The following is a 20,861-nucleotide window of genomic DNA, read 5'->3' on the forward strand; positions in this document are numbered from 1 at the left end:
TTGTCAATGGGAAAGGAAATCAACTTCTCTTCTCTTCTCAGCAAAGCAAATGATTATGATTTGTTAAAAGGCTTGTGCCGTCAGCTTACCGGATTGGAATAGCAGCGCTCCGTGGTACTGTAAGTAAGCCTGCATTATTTACTGGATTGTAAAATAGATCCATATCGTGTCTTCTTTTCCGACGACAGAATCTATTAATTGATGTTGACGCTGCTGCCGCGAGGCAGATACAGGGTCTTTACTCAATCAGATGATTAGCTTTCATTTGCAAATAGAAACTTAGTAACATTCCCAGCTGTAATGTGTGCAACTTCTGACCACAACAACAAACAACACGTGTGTTCCTGCCGACATCCCAGCCAATCAAAGAGCCTTTTGCTATATGCGTCCTAGAAGCGTGATATTAAACGTTCCATATGATTGGCCACTACTCCTCCATTGAAACAACTACAATAATATTGTCTGGCTTTCATGTATGTTTATTTAACGTCGTCCGAAAACCAGATGTTCGTCTCGTCTTCGTTACGTCAACGAAAACACACATTCGTCTCGTCATATTTTCGTCAGATTTATGTTTAGCTCGTTACGTTAACGTCACGTCATCGTCGTGAAAAAAAGGGGCGTCAACGAAATCATTTTCGTTAACGTCTCGTCAACAAAAACAACACTGATCTGAAGTCATTGCTACAACTACATACAGTAGAATCGGACAGGAAATATAATATCTCGTTTACAGCCATTTTGACAACATGCAAACTCAAGAATAATACAGGTATAAGTCCCTTCTGTGCCATAAATCTTAGCAAATGGATTCATATTGCTTGTATTTGCAAAAGCAGTCAACAATCATGGTAGAAATTATGTTAAAGCTCTATTTTGGGAGTCCACCATCTTGCAAATATGCACAATAAAGGTCCAGACACACCCAATAATGAAATTAGCTATTCCATTGAGTCTCCCATGGTCAGACACCATGAAATAGACACCAAGTTTGCGTTTCTAGCTCATCTGGTTCAGAAGTTAGAGGCAAAACCTATTTTCTGGGTCCTTACATTATGACGGCCATATTGTGGCGGCCATATTGGATTTCATGGAAACTTGCAATACAAAAGATGTTCATATGTATACCATTGATCAACCTGTGAAGTTTCGTGGAAATATCCCTCAGTTTAAAATTTTGCCCTATTCACCCCCCATTAAAACTAAAGGCGGCCATATTGGACTTTGTTGTACAAATTGACCGGGTTGTCCATATAGGTTGTGATCCTACTGGGTCATAGATAATATTTCTGGTGGACAACTTTGTATGTCGGGGCAAATGCAGGTTTCCTAAAAAAAGGCTGGTTTGCCCCCTGGGTAATACGGCGAAAACAGACAATAGTTAAAACAGACAAGTCGCTCTACACATATAACAGAGACAACAATAACCAATAGTCACACATACGGTGGCTTCACAAAATACCCCCAAAAAATAAAAATTAAATAAGGTACAAAAATAGAAAAAGAACAGTTCTCATCATACGATTTTGATTATGGTTTGGCACCACCAGATGTTGGAGCTTTTGCAAAGTGAGGAAAAAAGATGACGTCTGCCTTCATCTCTGTGTGCATGAACTAGTTGAACAACCCTGTGTGTGTGTGTGTGCGTGTGTGTGTGTGTGTGTGGTGTGTGTGTGTGTGTGTGTGTGTGTGTGTGTGTGTGTGTGTGTGTGTGTGTGTGTGTGTGTGTGTGAGAGACCTTGTACCAGTGAACTGTACCGTCATGAAACTGTACCTTTTCCTATGCAAACTTCTAATAAAGTCGTCAATCAATCAATGTGTGTGTGTGTGTGTGTGTGTGTGTGTGTGTGTGTGTGTGTGTGTGTGTGTGTGTGTGTGTGGTGTGCGTGCGTGCGTGCGTGCGTGCGTGCGTGCGTGCGTGCGTGCGTGCGTGCGCGTGCGTGCGTGCGTGTGCGTGTGCGTGTGTCAATAAAACTGAACATAATACTAATTAGGGCTTAAGTGTTTAACATGTGACCCTATTATAACACACTGGCCATCACGGTCAAACACAAAGAACAAACACTCTTTATTTGTCAAGTTAAGTAAGGTCCACACAATTACTGATCTACTGATTTGTGTTTGGTCAAGAGAATGGATTGTAATCTTATGGGACTCCTCTCCAAATCCTGTGCATTGGATGATCCTCCTCCCACACAAGAACACTGAAAGTCCATGGCACAGTGCCAACCATAATCCTCGGATAATAACATGCGCGCACAAGTGTGAGTGTGTGTGTGTCCTTGTGTGTGTGTGTGTGTGTGTGTGTGTGTGTGTGTGTGTGTGTGTGTGTGTGTGTGTGTGTGCGTGCGTGCGCGCGCGCGTGCGCAATGGCACTCCTGTGCTTGTGTGTGTCCTTGAAATACCCTTTTAATTCTCAGCAGAAAACTTGCCATATATACTCTCTAGTTCTAGTTTCCCAAACAGTGGGTCGGGGCCCATTTGTGGGTCAGTTATTTATTTTGTGTCCTACATTTTGTTTGAAATTTTTCATGATAAAAAAATGTGGATTCAAAAGATTTTTCTAAGTAATTTCATGAATTAACAATAGCAAAATCTAAGAAATGCCATAAATTAGAACACAAATCTTTAAGAAGTAGTGAAAATAGCCAATCTACAATCTCACAACGTGGCGCGAAGTTCCAGAGCACAAAGGCATTTTACACGCGCGCGCACGCACGCACGCACGCACGCACGCACGCACGCACGCACGCACAGTTGCAGTGTGTGTACAATCTGGGCCGTTTTGTTCAGTTCCATCACTCAGGGCAAAGTTAAAGCAATCACTGAAAGTTTTCCATCCTTCACAGAACTCCACTTGAATCAGAGCTATGGTGTTTTGTTTGTGTGGGTTGGAAAACCACTGGGCCAGCAGCCAGCCAGTGAAAAACAGACCACAACAATTGTGTGACATCTTATTTTCAAGATGATGCAATGATATTACCATTTATGTGATGATATTGCATTTAGTTTGGCGGTGAAGCTCTGGCTGTGATCATACAGATTATCTGCTCGAACATGAGACATAATCTGAAATCACAAACCCCCCCAGAGCAAAGCATGATATACAGATTAAATGCCCATAACATTGAACCTTCAGCTGCATGATTTAAGATATCACATATAATAATCCATAGAACACAGAACAATCTGTAAACAATACATATAAGCATAAGTAACTACATTTTACAGGGAGGAGGACGGGGAGGTGGAGGGATTTTTTTTACCCTTACAGCTGCACAGCCAGTAGTAACAGCTAAACAACTAGAATGAACATAGAACAGGGAGCTGCTTAAATAGACTGCTTGAGATGAATTGTGGGTAAGAGGGCGTATGAGAATTAACTTGTAGCCAATGAGAATGAACATGAGGTGACAGACTGCTCTCCGGGAGTGTGAATGAATTGACTTGTTAACGAATGAAGATGGGGTCCAGGGAGATAGCAACAACCAGATTCTGTATATAATAGAACTTCCGCAGGCTCCATGTCTATGAATCTTGGCTCTGTGTCAACAATATAAAGCAGCACAGCACTACCGGTTTGTTGAAAGTAAGATAATGTGTTCCTCTCATTGATTTATGTTAGAACTCTCATTTATACAGTATAACGCTATATATTAAAGCAACTCTTAGTAGTACTTCTCTGTGTCTCAAGGCGCTTGATAACCTTGTATTTTAACCACTACTGTAACAATAATAATCCATCCTATCCCATCTAAAGCTCATGGGAAGAGTAGTAGGTTACAGTACAGACTGAGCAGCAGCCTCATTTACAAGACATTATAATTCATGACCAGATCACAGGGAATTCTGAACGTAGTCATTATAGCGCCTGTGTGGGAAGCTGAGCTGCCTCGGGTTGAATAACTGAGAACTGGTGAAATAATCACTAAATGTACGATCCCCTGTGAATTAACTATCCTGGGTAAATGATATAATGTGTGCTCTATTCAGATGGAAAATAAGTAATTATACGGTATGTTCTCCGTTGTTAGGGTGTTTGAAGTAATTAGTGTGTGTGGCCTGCAGCGTTATACAGGAATCAGAGTAAAGTGAACTGGTTTTTACGATGTAAACTGCAAACCAGGGGCGTCATTTGGGACAGAACATAGCCGGGGACCCAGTCACCAAAATGGGAGGGGACCTGTGATTTTCTGCCGTACTTTTTATTTCAGTTTTATCTATGAGTTTGGCCTGCTCTGCTGGAAACATCGCGAAAAAAAGTTATGGCCATTTGTATATTCACTGTCCCATTGACTCCACTAGAAATATTTAGAAAAAGAAAAAAATTCTGTTAGAGTGGTTGCCATGACATCACAGCATAAATATATTTTATGCCCATACATGGAGATCCCTATCTGAACCAGCCACACAGATATGGGCCATGTCTTGGCCATCTGGGCAGTGATATATATCGATGACATCAGGGATCTTCAAATATGGGCATAAAAGGTATTCTTGGGAATACCCATATATGGTCTTTTACATAGGTGATGTCACCTGTGATATCACCTGTGATGTCACAGTGATGTGTCAAGGGAACCAACCAATAGACACTACACACACGGAGACAAGCTGTGACATTTCTCATGGTAAACTGCGACCTTCGGTTGCAATTATAGTGTTTGTATCAGTTATAGTAATACATTAATACCTTTGTATTATAGGCTAATCACAGTTATAATCCATTATAGTGTATTATAATTAGGATAGTTGTAATACAAATTCATATTGTATTATAATCACAGTTATACTCCATTAGTGTATTATAATTAGGATAGTTGTGATACACATTTATATTGTATTATAATCACAGTTAAAAGGGTCAATTTGTTTCTTACCGATAGAGGTACTTTTGTGTAATGGAAAATGTAATATTTTATGTGGTGCAGTGTAGTGTCGTGTAGTGTGGTGCTGCAATCGAAAAGGGGATCGAGGCTCACAGCAGCTCATGGTTAGCGGCAAAGAAGAAGATCGTGAAAAGATTGAGAAATCCCGGCCGTAGCTGCCGCTGACTGGTTGGAACCGGGCGCTGTTCGGTAGCACCGATCTCTGAGCTGTATGAGGAACTCAACAGTCAGGTTACCTCATTTAACCTGGCAGAGAACACATTGTAATAATCCTACATCTGTCCCACTCTGCTCTCTCTGTGTCTCAGTCTCTCTCTCCTCCTCAGTCCTCACACATGATGTCACTTCCTCCTACGTCCATTCTGAACACTTGGCATCGCTTTGGAGACTCTATCTCTCTGCAGCTCTTTCACTCTGCCTATGAGCAGTGTCCTTGTTTCACCCCCTCGTTTTCACTAACAATAGTTAGATTCATTTTGCTCTCAAGTATCACAACGCCAAAATGTTCCTTAGCATATGAGCAAGCTTAGTCAAAGCCAGGTCTGTTTTGGGATTTACTTGTTTTACTTGATTGTACTTCTTCTTTGACCTTTTCCTCGACCTTCTCCCTTCTCGCACTGCTCTTCGATACAAATGGATTCCAATGCACACACACAAAATTATCATCACCTCTTAAATTTTTTGGGGGGCTTTAATGCCTTTATTGATAGGACAGTAGACTGACAGGAAATGGGGGGAGAGATGGGGAGTGACACGCAGCAAAGGTTGTCCGGATCGGGAATCGAACTGGTGACTCTGCCAGGCATCCATGCCCATGTGGCAATGCCTAAGTGGTATGCACCTGGACCAGTAGGCCCATCATCACCTCTTAATGACTGAAGTCAGAATTATTCCATAAAAGTCATCTCCTCTTTCAAGGGGATTCTCTCTCTCTCTCTCTCTCTCTCTCTCTCTCTCTCTCTCTCTCTCTCTCTCTCTCTCTCTCACTCTCTCTCTCTCTTTCTCTCTCTGAGCCCAGGCACACACGTGCACACCCACCCACACATGCATGCATGCTGGTATGCACGCACACACACACTCACACTCACACACACACACACACACACACACACACACACACACACACACACACACACACACACACACACACACACACATACACACACACACACACACACTCAAGTACCTAGTGCTCCTAATTAAAAGCAGTCTGTGAATCTGGGTCTGTGGCGTGTGACTCCAACTGTCATATTCAAGCCCTCAGATCAACTATGTTAGGTAAACTGCATTAGATAGGGAATTCATTACTTTCTCTGCTCTTTGACTGATGAGGCCACAAAGGGTGGCATGTACTGATCTTCTTTTTTTGTTACCCCAGTAAGACGCCCTAAGGGGCAAGAAGAGCGCTAAAACAACAGAGACTGACACAATATGTCCATACATGGGCATTCCCAGATATGGGCTTAATATGAATGAAATCAGGGATCTCCATACTGTATATGGGCATAAAAGGGACAAGGACGAAATTATTTTTCAAGTGTGACTCGCGTCGCGGTTTGTCGTTTAAGTTGGACAAAATGTGTCCATATTTTCCCAAATATGGAGATGACTGACGACTATCTGACATCATAGATATCTGACGTCATAGACCAAATGAGACTGACACATGACACAGCATGTCCAACCGTCATTAATTCGGCTGTTCGGTGCTGCCGAGATTTTGTGACTGCTCAAACCAAAATAAATGTGTCTGTAAAAGTGGAGTATACAGTCACGGGTTCATTTTTAATTGTCACACAAATAATTGCAATTAACAAATTAATTGTACTTTTTGGAATTGAACACTGTAACATTATTGTAGGCTTTGTAAAACAAAACCTAATCAAAAGTAAAAACAAAATAATTTGGCTAAAACAGGGCACTTTGATACAAATTACTATTGTATTTACATTTATACATTTATTTTTTACCAGCGGAAATAGCCCTCTACAAGGTCAGAGTGCCTCATTGTGAGCTTGTAGATTTGCTATTTCCAATACATGTTCTTTTACAAAATGTACATTTATACAGATGAAGGGAAACAATTCTGTTGATTATGCAAAATCACTGCAATTATCTCTAATGATTGAGATTATGCGATTATGTAACTTGAGTGCACTCTGTCGAGGTGCCAACTTGCCCCTTGTGCAATCATAGCCAAATATGCCTGGTTAATTAGCGTTTTTGAAACAAGTGACAAGCAAAGCGTGTTAGTAGGGTGATGAAAGCTGTCTGTGGGTATGTGAGTGTTGCATTACTTTTGCCTCATTGACTGGTTTCATAACCAAATATGGCTGCTAGTGTGGTGTTGCTTGAGGTGACTTTACACTTTAGTGAGAAGCTTTACCCTCAACATCTGTCAGTGGTAGGTCTATGAATTATCTGGTGTCTTTTGAGACTACTGCTCTGGCTGTATTGTTTCCAGCCCATAGACCCACCCACTCTCAGAGTGGACTGTTTCTCTGGTCTGGAATTGTGTTCATAATAAGTGATTTCTGGAGCCGAAATGACGGCTCCTCCAATTAGCGCAGGGGGTGGGGGTGGGTTTAACAAATAACCAATCCGTGCCGTCAAAGTCCCTCCCCTCCAGAAATCGCTCAAACAGGGCACAATGTCAGACTCAAGCTTCAGCTGAGTCTGAAATCAGGCTACTCTGGCTGAACCCTTTACCTCACTGATCACAGTGGTAGTGGGCTTCAACCCAGCATGAATTTTCTGGTGTACTTTGAGATGGCTGCTCTGGCTGAACCTTGTCCCACACTGGTCACAGTGGTACGGTTTCTCTCCTGTATGAATTCTCTGGTGACGTTTGAGATTATTGCTATCACTGAAACGTGTCCCACACTGGTCACAGTAGTAGGGCTTCTGTCCTGTATGAATTCTCTGGTGATATTTGAGACTATTGCTATCACTGAACCTTGCCCCACACTGGTCACAGTGGTATGGTTTCTGTCCTGTATGAATTCTCTGGTGACGTTTGAGATTACTGCTCTGGCTGAACCTTGTCCCACACTGGTCACAGTAGTAGGGCTTCAACCCTTTGTGGATTCTCTGGTGTTGTTTCTGATGACTGCTTCGGCTGAACCGTTTCCCACACTGGTCACAGCTGTACGGCTTCACTCCTGTATGAATTATCTGGTGTACTATGAGACTATCTCTCCGGCTGAAGCTTGTCCCACACTCATCACAGTGGTAGGGTTTCTCTCCTGTATGAATTATCTGGTGTACTTTGAGATGACTGCTTTGGCTGAACCTTGTCCCACACAGGTCACAATGGTATGGCTTCTGTCCTGTATGAATTCTCTGGTGTACTATGAGACTATCTCTCCGGCTGAACCTTGTCCCACACTGGTCACAGTGGTAGGTCTTCAACCCTTTGTGAATTCTCTGGTGTACTTTAAGATGACTGCTCATGCTGAACCTTTTCCCACACTCGTCACAGCTGTATGGCTTCACTCCTGTATGAATTCTCTGGTGTTGTTTCAGATGACTGCTTCCGCTGAACTGTTTCCCACACTGGTCACAGTGGTAGGGCTTCAACCCAGTATGAATTCTCTGGTGTACTTTAAGATGACAGTAGTCGCTGAATCTTGTGTCACACTGGTCACAGTGATAAGGTTTCTCTCCTGTATGAATTCTCTGGTGTACTTTGAGATGGCTGCTCTGGCTGAACCCTTTACCACACTGGTCACAATGGTACGGTTTCTCTCCTGAATGAATGCTCTGGTGTACTTTGAGAATATTGTTGTGGCTGAATCTTATGCCACACATACTGTTCACAGTGGTAGGGTTTCTCTCCTGTATGAATTCTCTGGTGACGTTTGAGATTACCGTTCTGGCTGAACCTTGTCCCACACTGGTCACAGTGGTATGGCTTCTGTCCTGTATGAATTCTCTGGTGATATTTGAGACCACTGCTATCACTGAACCTTGCCCCACACTGGTCACAGTGGTATGGTTTCTGTCCTGTATGAATCCTCTGGTGACGTTTGAGATTACTGTTCTGGCTGAACCTTGTCCCACACTGGTCACAGTAGTAGGGCTTCAACCCTTTGTGGATTCTCTGGTGTTGTTTCAGATGACTACTGCGGCTGAACCGTTTCCCACAATGGTCACAGCTGTACGGCTTCACTCCTGTATGAATTATCTGGTGTACTTTGAGATGACCGCTTTGGCTGAACCTTGTCCCACACTCATCACAGCTGTACGGCTTCACTCCTGTATGAATTCTCTGGTGTACTTTGAGATGACTGCTTTGGCTGAACCGTTTCCCACACTGGTCACAGTGGTAGGGCTTATCTGTGTGAATTCTCTGGTGATGTTTCAGGTGACAGTTTTTTCTGTAGACATGTTTCTTCAGTGGTAGTTGGGCAGGAAAGACATCTGAGATTGAGAATGAGAAGAGAAAAAAGGATACAAAAACATAATGAATGTTTTGAGACAACATGCAAGCTGTGTTGTATTACCAACTCATAATATTCTACATTTAATTTCTCCTCCAGCTTCTTTCTTAAAAGAGTGGTTCACCCCCATAATGACTTTGTGTCTATTGATTACTCACGCCATGGAGACTTGAACTTTGCACACATACTCCTTGGCTGCCAAACCACAACCTCCACCCCTCATTTCTCACATGGCCCTCTTCTAGCGCCCACCATGAGGCCGATTCTTGCAAGACACATTTTTGGACACTGCTCCTACAGATTTTGCCCTAAAATCACGCAAAGTGGTACACAATATCTCTACAATCATGTCATCAAAATGCATCTGTCGCATCTATTGCCACCATCTGGCCGACTTTTGAAAAACACATTTTTGGACACTGCTCCTACAGATTTTGACCTAAAATCAGTGGTACACAGTATCTCTAAAGTCATGTCATCAACGTGGATCTGTCCCATTTCCCATATTCCCTCCTGATTGGCTACCATTGCCTTTTAAAGTTTGTCTATGAGACCTAACGGTCACTTTGAACAGCATCGCATTGAACAGCAAATACAGCTGCTATAATTATTTCATATTCACTATAATAAAAAAGAAAAGAAAAGAAAAGAAAAAATTAGGTCTGGCACTCGTCTCTAACTCAGTGGTTCTCAAACCTTTCAGGCAGAGACCCCCACAAATAATCCTATATGAACTGGGGACCCCCCACCCTGACAAGCACTTGGAATTGTAGGAGTTGAGGCAGTACATTTAGTTTGACTTGTTTCTACAGACAAATATTGTGGAAACATTTTCTCTTTCTTAGGTAACATGACATTATTGGCATAATTGTCACTTTTGGAACCCTGGAATCCACTTTGAGAACCACTGTAGCCTACTACAACACTAAGAAGACTACAACACGCACCCACATGCACGTGCACACGCACAAACACTGGCACGAGCACTCGACATTGGTAAACAAACGTGTTGTGGACACAGGGGGCAAGGATACAACACTAAGAAGACTACAACACACGCACGCACTCGCACACGCACAAACACTGGCACGAGCACTCGACATTGGTAAACAAACGTGTTGTGGACACAGGGGGCAAGGATACAACACTAAGAAGACTACAACACACGCACGCACTCGCACACGCACAAACACTGGCACGAGCACTCGACATTGGTAAACAAACGTGGTGTGGACACAGGGGGCAAGGGTTGATGGGAAAACAGATGATTAACTTAATGTGCAACATTGTGCAACATTGTCAGTGATGGAAGAAGTACTCCTAGTTGTTATGTAAAAGTATCAATACCACAATAATTATTTGACGTGACTTGCAGGACAAATGCATGCTCGCTCGTTCGTGAGAGGGAGAGCGAGAGAGAGAGAGAGAGAGAGAGAGACATCTGTTGTGGACTGTGTGTTTGGTCGGTCGTTCGAGCTGTGTGTGTGTGTGTGTGTGTGTGTGTGTGTGTGTGTGTGTGTGTGTGTGTGTGTGTGTGTGTGCGTGCGTGCGTGCGTGCGTGCGTGCGTGCGTGCGTGTGTGTGTGTGGTAAAGTCGTGCATGCGCAGATCCTGTTCGTTCTGTACGAGACAGGGCATGAGACACACAATCCTATGTATTGGGAGCATTGCCACTGCTCCAAAAATAGCAATAAAAAAAACGGTTTTGGACATCTGACGGCAACAACGTACTGTATATAGCAACGCTTTTTCTTATTGGACAAATGAATGTGCTCATCCATAGAATATAAGTTATCTCCCTTCTGTCTCTATAGCCAAATTAATCGTTCCTGTGAGCTGTATATGATTGACACGTTGTGTAAACATTTAAAATAGCCTACAATAGTCTCTGAATACTTGAGTATTTACTTGAGTGTATACTTTGTTAGTCACTGGAAAGGTTGGAGATTGCCCTAGCTCCATACTTGGAGATTCTCCTATAAGCTATATCTCAGCATTTTGGAATGGACCCCCTCTGGACCCTATCACACCAGATCAAGTAGTTTCCCCACTTTCAAGCTGCCCGCGGTCAACTCTGAATTCAGTAGATCTGCTTTTATCTTCTGTGGCTCTAACCCTACCCTAACCCTGGCCTCCCTCAGGATACTTTGGATATCACCATAGCCAAGTGAATGAGGACCAAATTGAACACTATTCTTTCCTTCGAAGGCCATCCTCTTTATAAGGTATTTAAGGACCTGCGTAGTACGTTTAGCAACCGTTTTTTGATGCCTATAATCTCTACTGAGAGAATGAAGAGATCCTTTGTTCCTGCTGCCGTTAGATTTTATTAACGAACACCGCTAGCTTTTTTTGGGGGGAGAGTGTTATGTTATTTGTAAAGTCTGTTATTGTCACTTGCTGTGTATTGTATGTTTGTTATATGTTGTTATTGTTACTTGTGTATTGTATTCGCTCTGGTGGCAAAACATGTTTCCCCTCGGGGACTAAGCAATATACCCATGCCATACCATACCAGCCTAGCACATGGAAGGATTTTGTTTTAATTTTGTCTTGTAACTTTTTCATGTGTGCCTTTTATTGTTTTTCAATTCCTAGATGTCATTTATCTTCAACAGTGATGTTGTTGAATTGCATTGTAATGCTACTCGACAACACTGCAAATGAGTATAACGAATGAATAAATATTGAATGAAAAACAGTGACATAAAAACTCACCTATTCTGTGTAACTTAATCACAGGCTGCTTCAACATGGCTTCTTCTGACTCCGGTAAAAAGTTGGACGACATCTCTTGTTTAGAAAACCCTCCCGAAATAGTTCCTCTCCTTCCAGTCAACTGTGCTTGGGCTGGTTTGTGTTAGTTGACGTTTGAGGTCCGTTATATTGTCTTGAGTTCAGGTGGTAACGATGACTTGAGAGATAGTAGCCTGTTCCTACTAAACTGTCCCAGATCCACACAGGACAGAACAGTGCTCAGTTATAGGTTAACCAGGACCCACCCACTCTCCACCCACCCACTGTTCCAGCAGATACTCACACACACACGCACACGCCCCCACGCACACACATATACGCACACAGTGCCCCGTAGTGTCCTACATTTGGGTTCAAATCTATTGAACTCGCAGTGACAAGTCCAGACAGTCCTGGACAAAGCTGTATGAGTGTTGTCAACTAAATCTAACCTTTTTTGTTTCCTCAAGTTGTCAGTCGAAAAGGTCTGGCCCCTAAATCAAATATTCGCCCCAGGTGAGTGTTATAAGTCATGTAGCAGGACCAGCAGACATGGAGGTGAGTGTTATAAGTCATGTAGCAGGACCAGCAGATGTGAAAGCTATTGTGGTTTTAAGAGGGACAACATGGCCTCCCCGGGGCCACTGTGTTCCCTCCACCTTTGGAGACACTAAGGCCGGATTTACACTGCAGTCAAATCCAGCCCAAATCCGATTTGGTTCTCAAATCTGATCTTTTGGCCCGACTTTTCACACTGCATTTGCAAGTGACCAGATCGGATCTGTGCGTTCTAACTGATTTTAACAGCGTCAGCCCAAAGCTGCCCTGCGGCGACATATCTGCTTTGGTTAACGTGGTAACGACGTTACGTCACTACGTCGACGCTAGTTGATTACGTTCAGGAAATGCGACATAATAGACCATTGTAAACACACGTTACAATTGTTTTTCTTTCTTTTCTTTACTCTTCTGTTTCGTTCTTCTCTCTGGTTTTATCTATTTAGCTCACATGTTCTCTCTCTTCTCTCTTGTTTTTCTCATTTGCTCAACGCGCTGTAATCAAATAGTAAACACTCGCGCTCTGTAATGACGTCATTAAAGTGGAGCTCTGCACGCTCGGGGCGCGCAGCAAGTGACGTTTGGTCAGTTTGATGTGACTTGCATGTGACTTGCATATAACTCTATGGGGTGGATGTGGTTACTACTGCTTTCAGACTGAGACAGATGCCCTCAGATCCGGATCGGATTTGAAACTCGGATTTCATGTGACCTGCATGTGACCTGTCTGGATTTAGACTATTTAAAAAAAAGAATCGGATTCCACTTTTGATGTGACTCAGGTCTGATTCAGGCTAGATTTCAGTGGCAGTGTAAAGCCGCCCTAAATTTGCTTCAGCTCTGGCTTTTATGAACACACGCACGCCATGCACACACACACTCAGGTCACTTCGCTACAGCGCCAGGAAGCCAGGAAGGGGCTGGGAATCAAAACACTCTCCCTTCTGAGCACACATCCGTGCAAGAGTCTTGGCGTGCAAAGACATGCATGCACGGAAAAACACCTGCACTCTTGCATCGGGTCCTCACAGACTTTCACACTAAGTCACTGCCGAGAGGAAACCTTGTATGTCCAAAACTATATTTTGTTCAGGAAATGGAAAACAAAGATTGTGTATTCCATGTGATCCAATCAGTGGTGGAACAAGTACTCACATTCTTTACTTAAAAACAAGTATCAATACTGCAATGTAGGAATTCTCCATTACAAGTAGAAGTCCTGTTCAAAATGTATTTGAGTAAACGTACAAAAGTATTGGTGTCAATAAGTAGAAAGTACTCATTGTGCAGAATGTCCCATTTCAAAATTTCAAATGTATACAACTCTTTTGAAAGTGGTTAATGTATGTTTTGTAATAATAATCAGCATCTGCAAAGTTACTAACTAAGTGTAACAAATAAATGTAGTGGAGTAAAAGTACCAGTAAGACTCCCTAAATCGGGAGGTAAGCGACCATCAGGTCGCATACACAAACTTTGATGTTTTGATAGTAACTGCAACCTGACGGTCACAACAATATTTGGATGTGTGGAAGTAAAAGTATTAAGAAATACTCAAGTAGTACAGTACAAATACCTAAAAACTGTACTTAAGTACAGTACTTAAATAAATCTGCTTACTTTACACCACTGGTACTTACGTATATTATTTAGTCACAATCTTTTGTTCAAAAGGATATCGATAATTGGTTCGATATGTACAGTATAAAACCTAAAGACACACTTAAGCACTTTCTCTTCCAATTTCAAAATGTTTCAGAAATAGAGAAAATAGATGTTTAAATTGGAGATACAAGGTTTCTGGCTGGCTGACAGATATCTCAGGAGGGCTTGAGTAAATAGGAAGGCACTAATTCACCTCAGAAAGACTCAGCAGAACAACCTGACCTTAGCAGAAGCTGTAGCTAAAATAAAGTCCTAATTATGTGTGAGGTTGTATTCAGGGGTGTCGCACCAAATTCTGGGCCCTGGGTACAAGGATTCACTGCGTTATTTTGTGTTTTAACTATTAAAAAATAGCAGATATACAAGCTCACACCGCGGCACCGAGTGCCGCGCTGCGAGCTTGTAGATCTGCTATTTTTTGAAAAAAATCCTCCTTGTTGGCACAATGCGTTATCGTCTGGATGCGTTACCACGGCATGTGTGTGGGGAAAGTGAGTTGGTTTCAAGCCAATAAGTTCCCAAGCTACCGTGTGTTTCGACACTCCATTTTCTTCCTTCTGTGCCTGGCTGTGGAGTGTTGCCACTTCCCCCTGAGGCAGTGAGGATTTGGGGGGTAGTACCAGTGGGGCTGCCAGCGATGCCTCTGTCACCATGACAACAGTGATGGTGATGAGGAGGAGGATGTGTGGCACTTTTCTAATCAAATGACTCTGCCAGCCTGGGCACCCGGGTGGCACAAGGGTAAAGTACTCACCCTAAACAAACACTCAGATATTACATTTTAAAGATGGGGTGCCATGATCCCATCCCCCCCACCCCCTAAGACATGATGATCAGGTATTATTATACTAGAAGGATTTTTTTCCCTCCAAAATAAGTGTACAGAAATTATGTTTTTATGTGGCCACACCCACCAGCTCATTAAGTATGCCTGGTTGTCCCAGCTGAAGCTGGGTGTATGGTAAAAGAGGAGGGGATGATTTTATGATGTAATTAAATTTGTGTTTTCAACTGGGCCTTTTGACTGGGCCTTTCAGCTTTCAGGAAGAAATCAAAAATACACAGGGAAGACATATTTGCACATTATAACCCCACCTGGAGGTCTATTAGAGTAATGTTGACTCAAACAGAAAAGGTACAAAACTATGGCACGACCTCTTTAATGTTCTGTCTGTCAGCTGCAATACCAAAAACCCTGTTGTTGGCAAAGGGGAGCTCTGTCTGTGTGTGTGTGCGTGCGTGTGTGTGTGTGTGTGTGTGTGTGTGTGTGTGTGTGTGTGTGTGTGTGTGTAGATCAGTGGTTCTCAACCTGCATATATATATATATATATATATATATATATATATATATATATATATATATATATATATATATATATATATATATATGTGAGTGATCTATTTATATTATACAACTGGTAGTTCTTCTGGTTGAAATAGGCTCTCCAGTCGTTCTGAAATGCACAGCACAGCACACCTAGCCGATTTCAGAAGGGATTAATCACATTAGAAATATCATCAGTTGTTTAGCTGATTAGACAGACTGACATTCTTGGCTGCAGCTGCGTTGTTGCAACTGCAGTAGGCTAAGCGGTTTGCAGGAACTAGCTATATCTGGCCGATGACCCGTCAACAAATTATTGGCTTAGGAATGCAAAAAAATAAATAAAAAAAGGTAATTCAAGGAATAAATTGGCCTCCTGTGTTAACTGGGCATAGCTGAATAGGATGGGGTAGGTCTACGCACCTGTATCCCCATGCTTACATAAGCTGTGAACACCAACAGTTCTATTCAGACACGCCCAATGAAAATGCCTGAAATGAAGATGAAAGACTGAGTGTTAAGAAGGGGATTGGAGAGGCCAAACATCCCTGTTTGTCGGTCGCCTCCGTCTGCAACATTTACCAACTATGGAGTCACACTCCAAACTGGTCACACTTCCTGGCTAGACATGCTCCACTGAGCATGTGAACCTTTCTAGTGGTTTTTTGTCATGGCTGCCAGTTCCCACCTGATGTCATGTGGGAGTTCCTTCTGCTCCACACCGTACTGAATAACTGCTAGCTTGCATAATGTCTTCAGTGTTGGACGTAAATCTAAGATGTACAGTTCACTAGGGAGTGGTTGGAATGCTTTACAGTATCCTCCAAAGAGGATGATACGATCTCCCACCATGCAAGAGGACACCCTAAACGTCTGAGAAGGGCCGTTTCCCTTGGGTTCCACCTTCTTCCAGGTGAAGGTCTCTGTGTTGAATTTCCACAGTTCATTTAAGTACGGCTTCCTTCTGCGGTCATTACATATGTATAGCTCTCCATTGTAGGCAAAGGCGGAATGACCCAACCGTTTGTCTGGGAGAGGTTTTGTGGAAGCTGTTTTCAGCCAGCGGTTGGTCTCTGTGTCAAACACACTGACCTTGTTGAAGAATACTTTCCCCTCATAGCCCCCGAATACAAACATTTTTGTCCCGATGATGGTGATGGTGGCAGAGTGATCTGACGAAACAGGTGGAGGAGTGCCTATGGTGTTAATTAAAGTCCAGGCCATTGTGGTGGTGTCCAACATGTACATGTCATTAGTGTCTCCAGTCCGCTTGGTGTATCCTCCATAGATATACATGACCTTCCTCAAGACACAGGCTGAGTGGTAGCACCTCGCCCCTGGAACGGTTCCAGAAACCTCAGGCTTGAACCATCTGTGGGAGTCGACATCAAAAGCATAGAGCTTGCAGTAAGTACAACCTCCCCAGATGTAGATGCAATCTGCTATCAGTATGGCTGTGTGTCCCCGGAGCCTGGAAGGAACTTCAAGGGGACCTTCACTTCCCTCTCTTGTCACTGGGGGCAACTTCCTCCACAGTAAAGACACTGTGTTGAAGATGTGCACTTCAATCTGATCACCGTTGTTCTTTCCCCCTCCAAAGCAGTACACCTTGTGTTCTACTCCAATAGCAGCATAGGGTGTATTTGGTGTTCCTCTCAGATTTACCGTCCAGCGCAACATATCCTGGCACCACCATCAAACAATGTCACAAACTACAGCAATTATCGAGGAAACACTTATAAGATATAAGCTGCCGCACTAAAAGTAGCAGAAGGATGTTTTGTTCATTGAACAACTCATTATAAAGGACAGCTACACGCGACAGTATATGATGTCATTGCATTATGATGTCATTATGTAGAACGATATACAAAAACAACCATAACAACTTTAACTTGATTCGTATTAACCAGTGATATACTTCTGTAGTCAGACCTTCGGTAGCACCACAAAATGAGGGAGCAACATTGACTGCCGAGGGAAACCACAACGTTTGTCGTTGATGGACTTCATGATCATCCATTATGTCTGTGTGAAAGCACTGCAGTAACATGGAAAACACAGTCCATATATGGTGTTACAATTCTGTTTTTATGTGGCCACACACCGGCCTGTAATATATCCGGTTTTCAGGTACGTGGTGACCCAGGTGAAGTTAGCCACACAAACAACTGTTGCTGTATGGTAAACAAATAAAATAAAATAAAAAGTGGAGGGGATAATTTTATTGTGTCACTAAAGCGGTGTCTTTCGACTGGACCTTTTGACTCAGAGGCTTTCAGCTTTCAGTAAGAAACCAAACAAATACATACAGGGAAGACATATTTGCATGTTATAACCACATTTGGGGGTCTATTAGAGTAATCTTTACTCCATATGCACATACAACACAGAAAAAGTACAATACCTGATGGCACCACCTCTTCCATGCCATGGACGTACATTGACATCTATCTCAAAATAATTCGTTCCAGGGACCCCCAGAAGCAGAATTTGATTTACAAATGTTCACTTAAAAAATACATATATTCAAAGATTTGCACACATTTTCACGACTTTTCAAAAATAGCAGATCTCCACTCAAAGCTGTAGCAAACAGCTGACTACAGGCAGTGTGCAAGTGCATTATGCCCCATGCTGGCCTGTGACTATGCCCCATATTAATGCGAAGACATAACATTCTTTCTGTTCATGAATAATACAAAATGGTATTTTCTAATGTTATTCTGAGCGAACGCACTATGATGGAACATTTGATGTTCCACAAGGATGAAGAAATGGCAAAGTTTTATTCAAAAAGGCAAAAAGTTGAACAGAGTATCAGCATTACAGATCTTTGAGGAGCCAGGCCTTCTGGCCTCCTCACGACAGCCCTCTCGGGGCACAAGCCTCGCTCTGCCTCATTTTCATACAGTTCTTATATTCTCATTCTGACAGAGATGCTATTCTAAACATGGTCTTATAAGGACATGTACTAAAGATAAAGCAACAAAGAAAAAGTTACAAGTTGCGTTTCCATAAACGTATTCGAAAATAGGAAGCGAATTATCAGAAATGCGCATTAAGACGAAGCGAATTTAGCTTGTTTCCATTTGCGGGTGTCATTCGAATTAGTGTAGTTAGTTCGCTCCTATCTCGCCCCCCTAGTGGTGAAAAAAAGAACTTCTGGGAACTCAGATTGGTTCGCTCCCTACCTCCTTGCCCACCACTGGCCCCCACCGCTCTGCTTAGGGTCCTTGGGAAACGCCAGGTCGCAAGAGTGACACAAACAAACAACTGTAAAGAGCTACAGCTGGCACATTGTGAAAACGGAGGAATTTACACACAGTTCATAGGCGGTTTGTTTTGTGGGCTAACGCTAATACCAGTAAGACTCCCTAATCGGGAGATAAGCGACCGTAGGTCGGTTATCTCCACAAATAGGGCAAAAATATGTTTTTCCAAAATCTTCCTGATCCATGTTGATGACATGAGTGTAGACATACTGTGTAGTGATTTTCGTGATTTTAGGGCAAAATCTGTAGGAGCAATGTCCAAAAATGTGTTTGTAAAAATCGGCCTGAAGGTGGCGCTATATGGGACAGATTCATGTTGATGGGATGAGTGTAGACATACTGTGTACCGATTTGCGTGATTTTAGGGCAAAAATTGTAGGAGCAGTGTCCAAAAATGTGTTTTGCAAGAACTGGCCTCATGGTGCGCTAGAAGAGGGCCATGTGAGAAATGAGGGGTGGGGTCTCCGCGTTGCCTATTTCCGGTCTGCCGTGACTCTATGCAGTCATTATTGCCCCTTTCCCACTGACATTGCCCAACACTACACCACTCCACACCGCCCACTTGTGCCAGGTCAAGGACCTGGGTAGAGTTTTGTGAAAGTGGTACCAAACGTGGTACTAAAAAGTATCCAATCTAGGGTAGGTCTGAGCTAGGCAAAACAGGGCCAAACACTTCATAATGACTGATCACTCACTGACTTTTCATTTAGACCACCAGGATAGTTTTATTACATGATAATAGATTATTTTATGTTATAACCACTATTAGCTATTATAGTGTATTATAGTCATCATAGTACAAATTTATAGTGCATTATAATCACAGTTATAATCCATTATATCGTGACTAGTAATTGAAGCCGAGGCCGAATTGGGCCAAATCGCATGGATGAGCCCTGACAGCACATGGTTGGTTCTACAGACTCCAAATTTTGCACACAGACAGCTCAGACCTTTGCCTACGTTCTTAGCTAGGCCTCGACCCGACCCGATATGCGGTTTTCCGGAACCAACGCGAAAGGTTCGGAATCTCCATATGCGGAGTACTGACTACTAATTGAAGCCAATGGACGCCGAATCCGAATTGGCCCGGATCGCATGGATGAGCCCTGACAGCACATGGTTGGTGCTACAGACTCCAAAGTTCGCACACAGACAGCTCAGACCTTTGCCTACGTTCTTAGCTAGGCCTCGACCCGACCCGATACACAGTTTTTCGGATCCGGCACGAAAGGTTTTGGAATCTCCGTATGCGGAGATGACTGACATCGGGCTGTTCCGGAGCAAGCGCTGACTCATTGTGACATCACTTCATAAAAGGCTCTGACATCACATACACTAGATGAGTCAACAAAAAATCTCTCTGAGTGTGGCATAAACTTAAGTCTTTCTTCCTCTCACTTCTCGTTGTGGGCTTGTATCAGCTGTTATATGTTTGGGTGGGACTCCTTGGCCACAGTAGCCTGTGATTGGGCTACTAGGCTGGTATTCAGATGATAGACAAGCCAGTGGGCCAATCATGTGATGTGTTTCTGCTCTGTGGGCCAGTGCCTTTGTATGCTAAAATGGTGGCTAAAACAATTGGCTAAAAAGTGGGCAGACTAAACATTGGCCCACAGGCCCACTTGTATAGTTGGCCCACCGAGCATATGCCAGATGCCCAGTCCATCCCTTCATGTAGCTGAGCTACATAGCTGAGATATATTTTGCCGTAGCTTGCGGTAGTTGAGCTACATTCATATTTGTGTAACTCGGTCAAGTAGCTATAAGCTACTTTCTGGGTATTTGTGTAGCTTAGCTGCTCAAGTTACAAGCTTCAAATTTGGGCAATAACATGCACTGAGTATATTCATTTTCAGGTTCAGGTTCAGTTTTATTAGTCAAATGCACATCCATACAGGTATAGACATACATTGAAATGCTTGTGCCAAGAGCACTCTCAGCCTTATTACACACAAAAAAACAAGACAACA

General features: G+C 42.9%; 1 protein-coding gene and 1 long non-coding RNA gene across 2 annotated transcripts in view; one reads left to right on the plus strand and one right to left on the minus strand.

The window, feature by feature from the left end:
• Positions 1-6,655: 6,655 nt before the first annotated feature.
• On the minus strand, positions 6,656-12,269 carry LOC308289862. Its single transcript, XR_013962271.1, has 2 exons — positions 12,049-12,269; positions 6,656-9,311 (listed from the first exon to the last, which is right to left on the minus strand). It is a non-coding gene; the product is annotated as an uncharacterized lncRNA (long non-coding RNA).
• Positions 12,270-12,618: 349 nt separating this feature from the next.
• The window catches only part of LOC308290226 (limbic system-associated membrane protein-like), a gene marked incomplete at its 5' end in the record, with an annotated part of 46,770 nt that continues 38,527 nt past the window's right edge, over positions 12,619-20,861 (plus strand). The window contains one exon of the mRNA XM_080732001.1: positions 12,619-12,624. Within this exon, the coding sequence (XP_080588127.1) occupies positions 12,619-12,624 (6 nt within the window). The remainder of the gene's footprint in view (positions 12,625-20,861) is intronic.

This window comes from Nannobrachium achirus (assembly GCF_963921795.1).
Source record: "Nannobrachium achirus genome assembly, chromosome: 8".
Lineage (NCBI taxonomy): Eukaryota > Metazoa > Chordata > Actinopteri > Myctophiformes > Myctophidae > Nannobrachium > Nannobrachium achirus.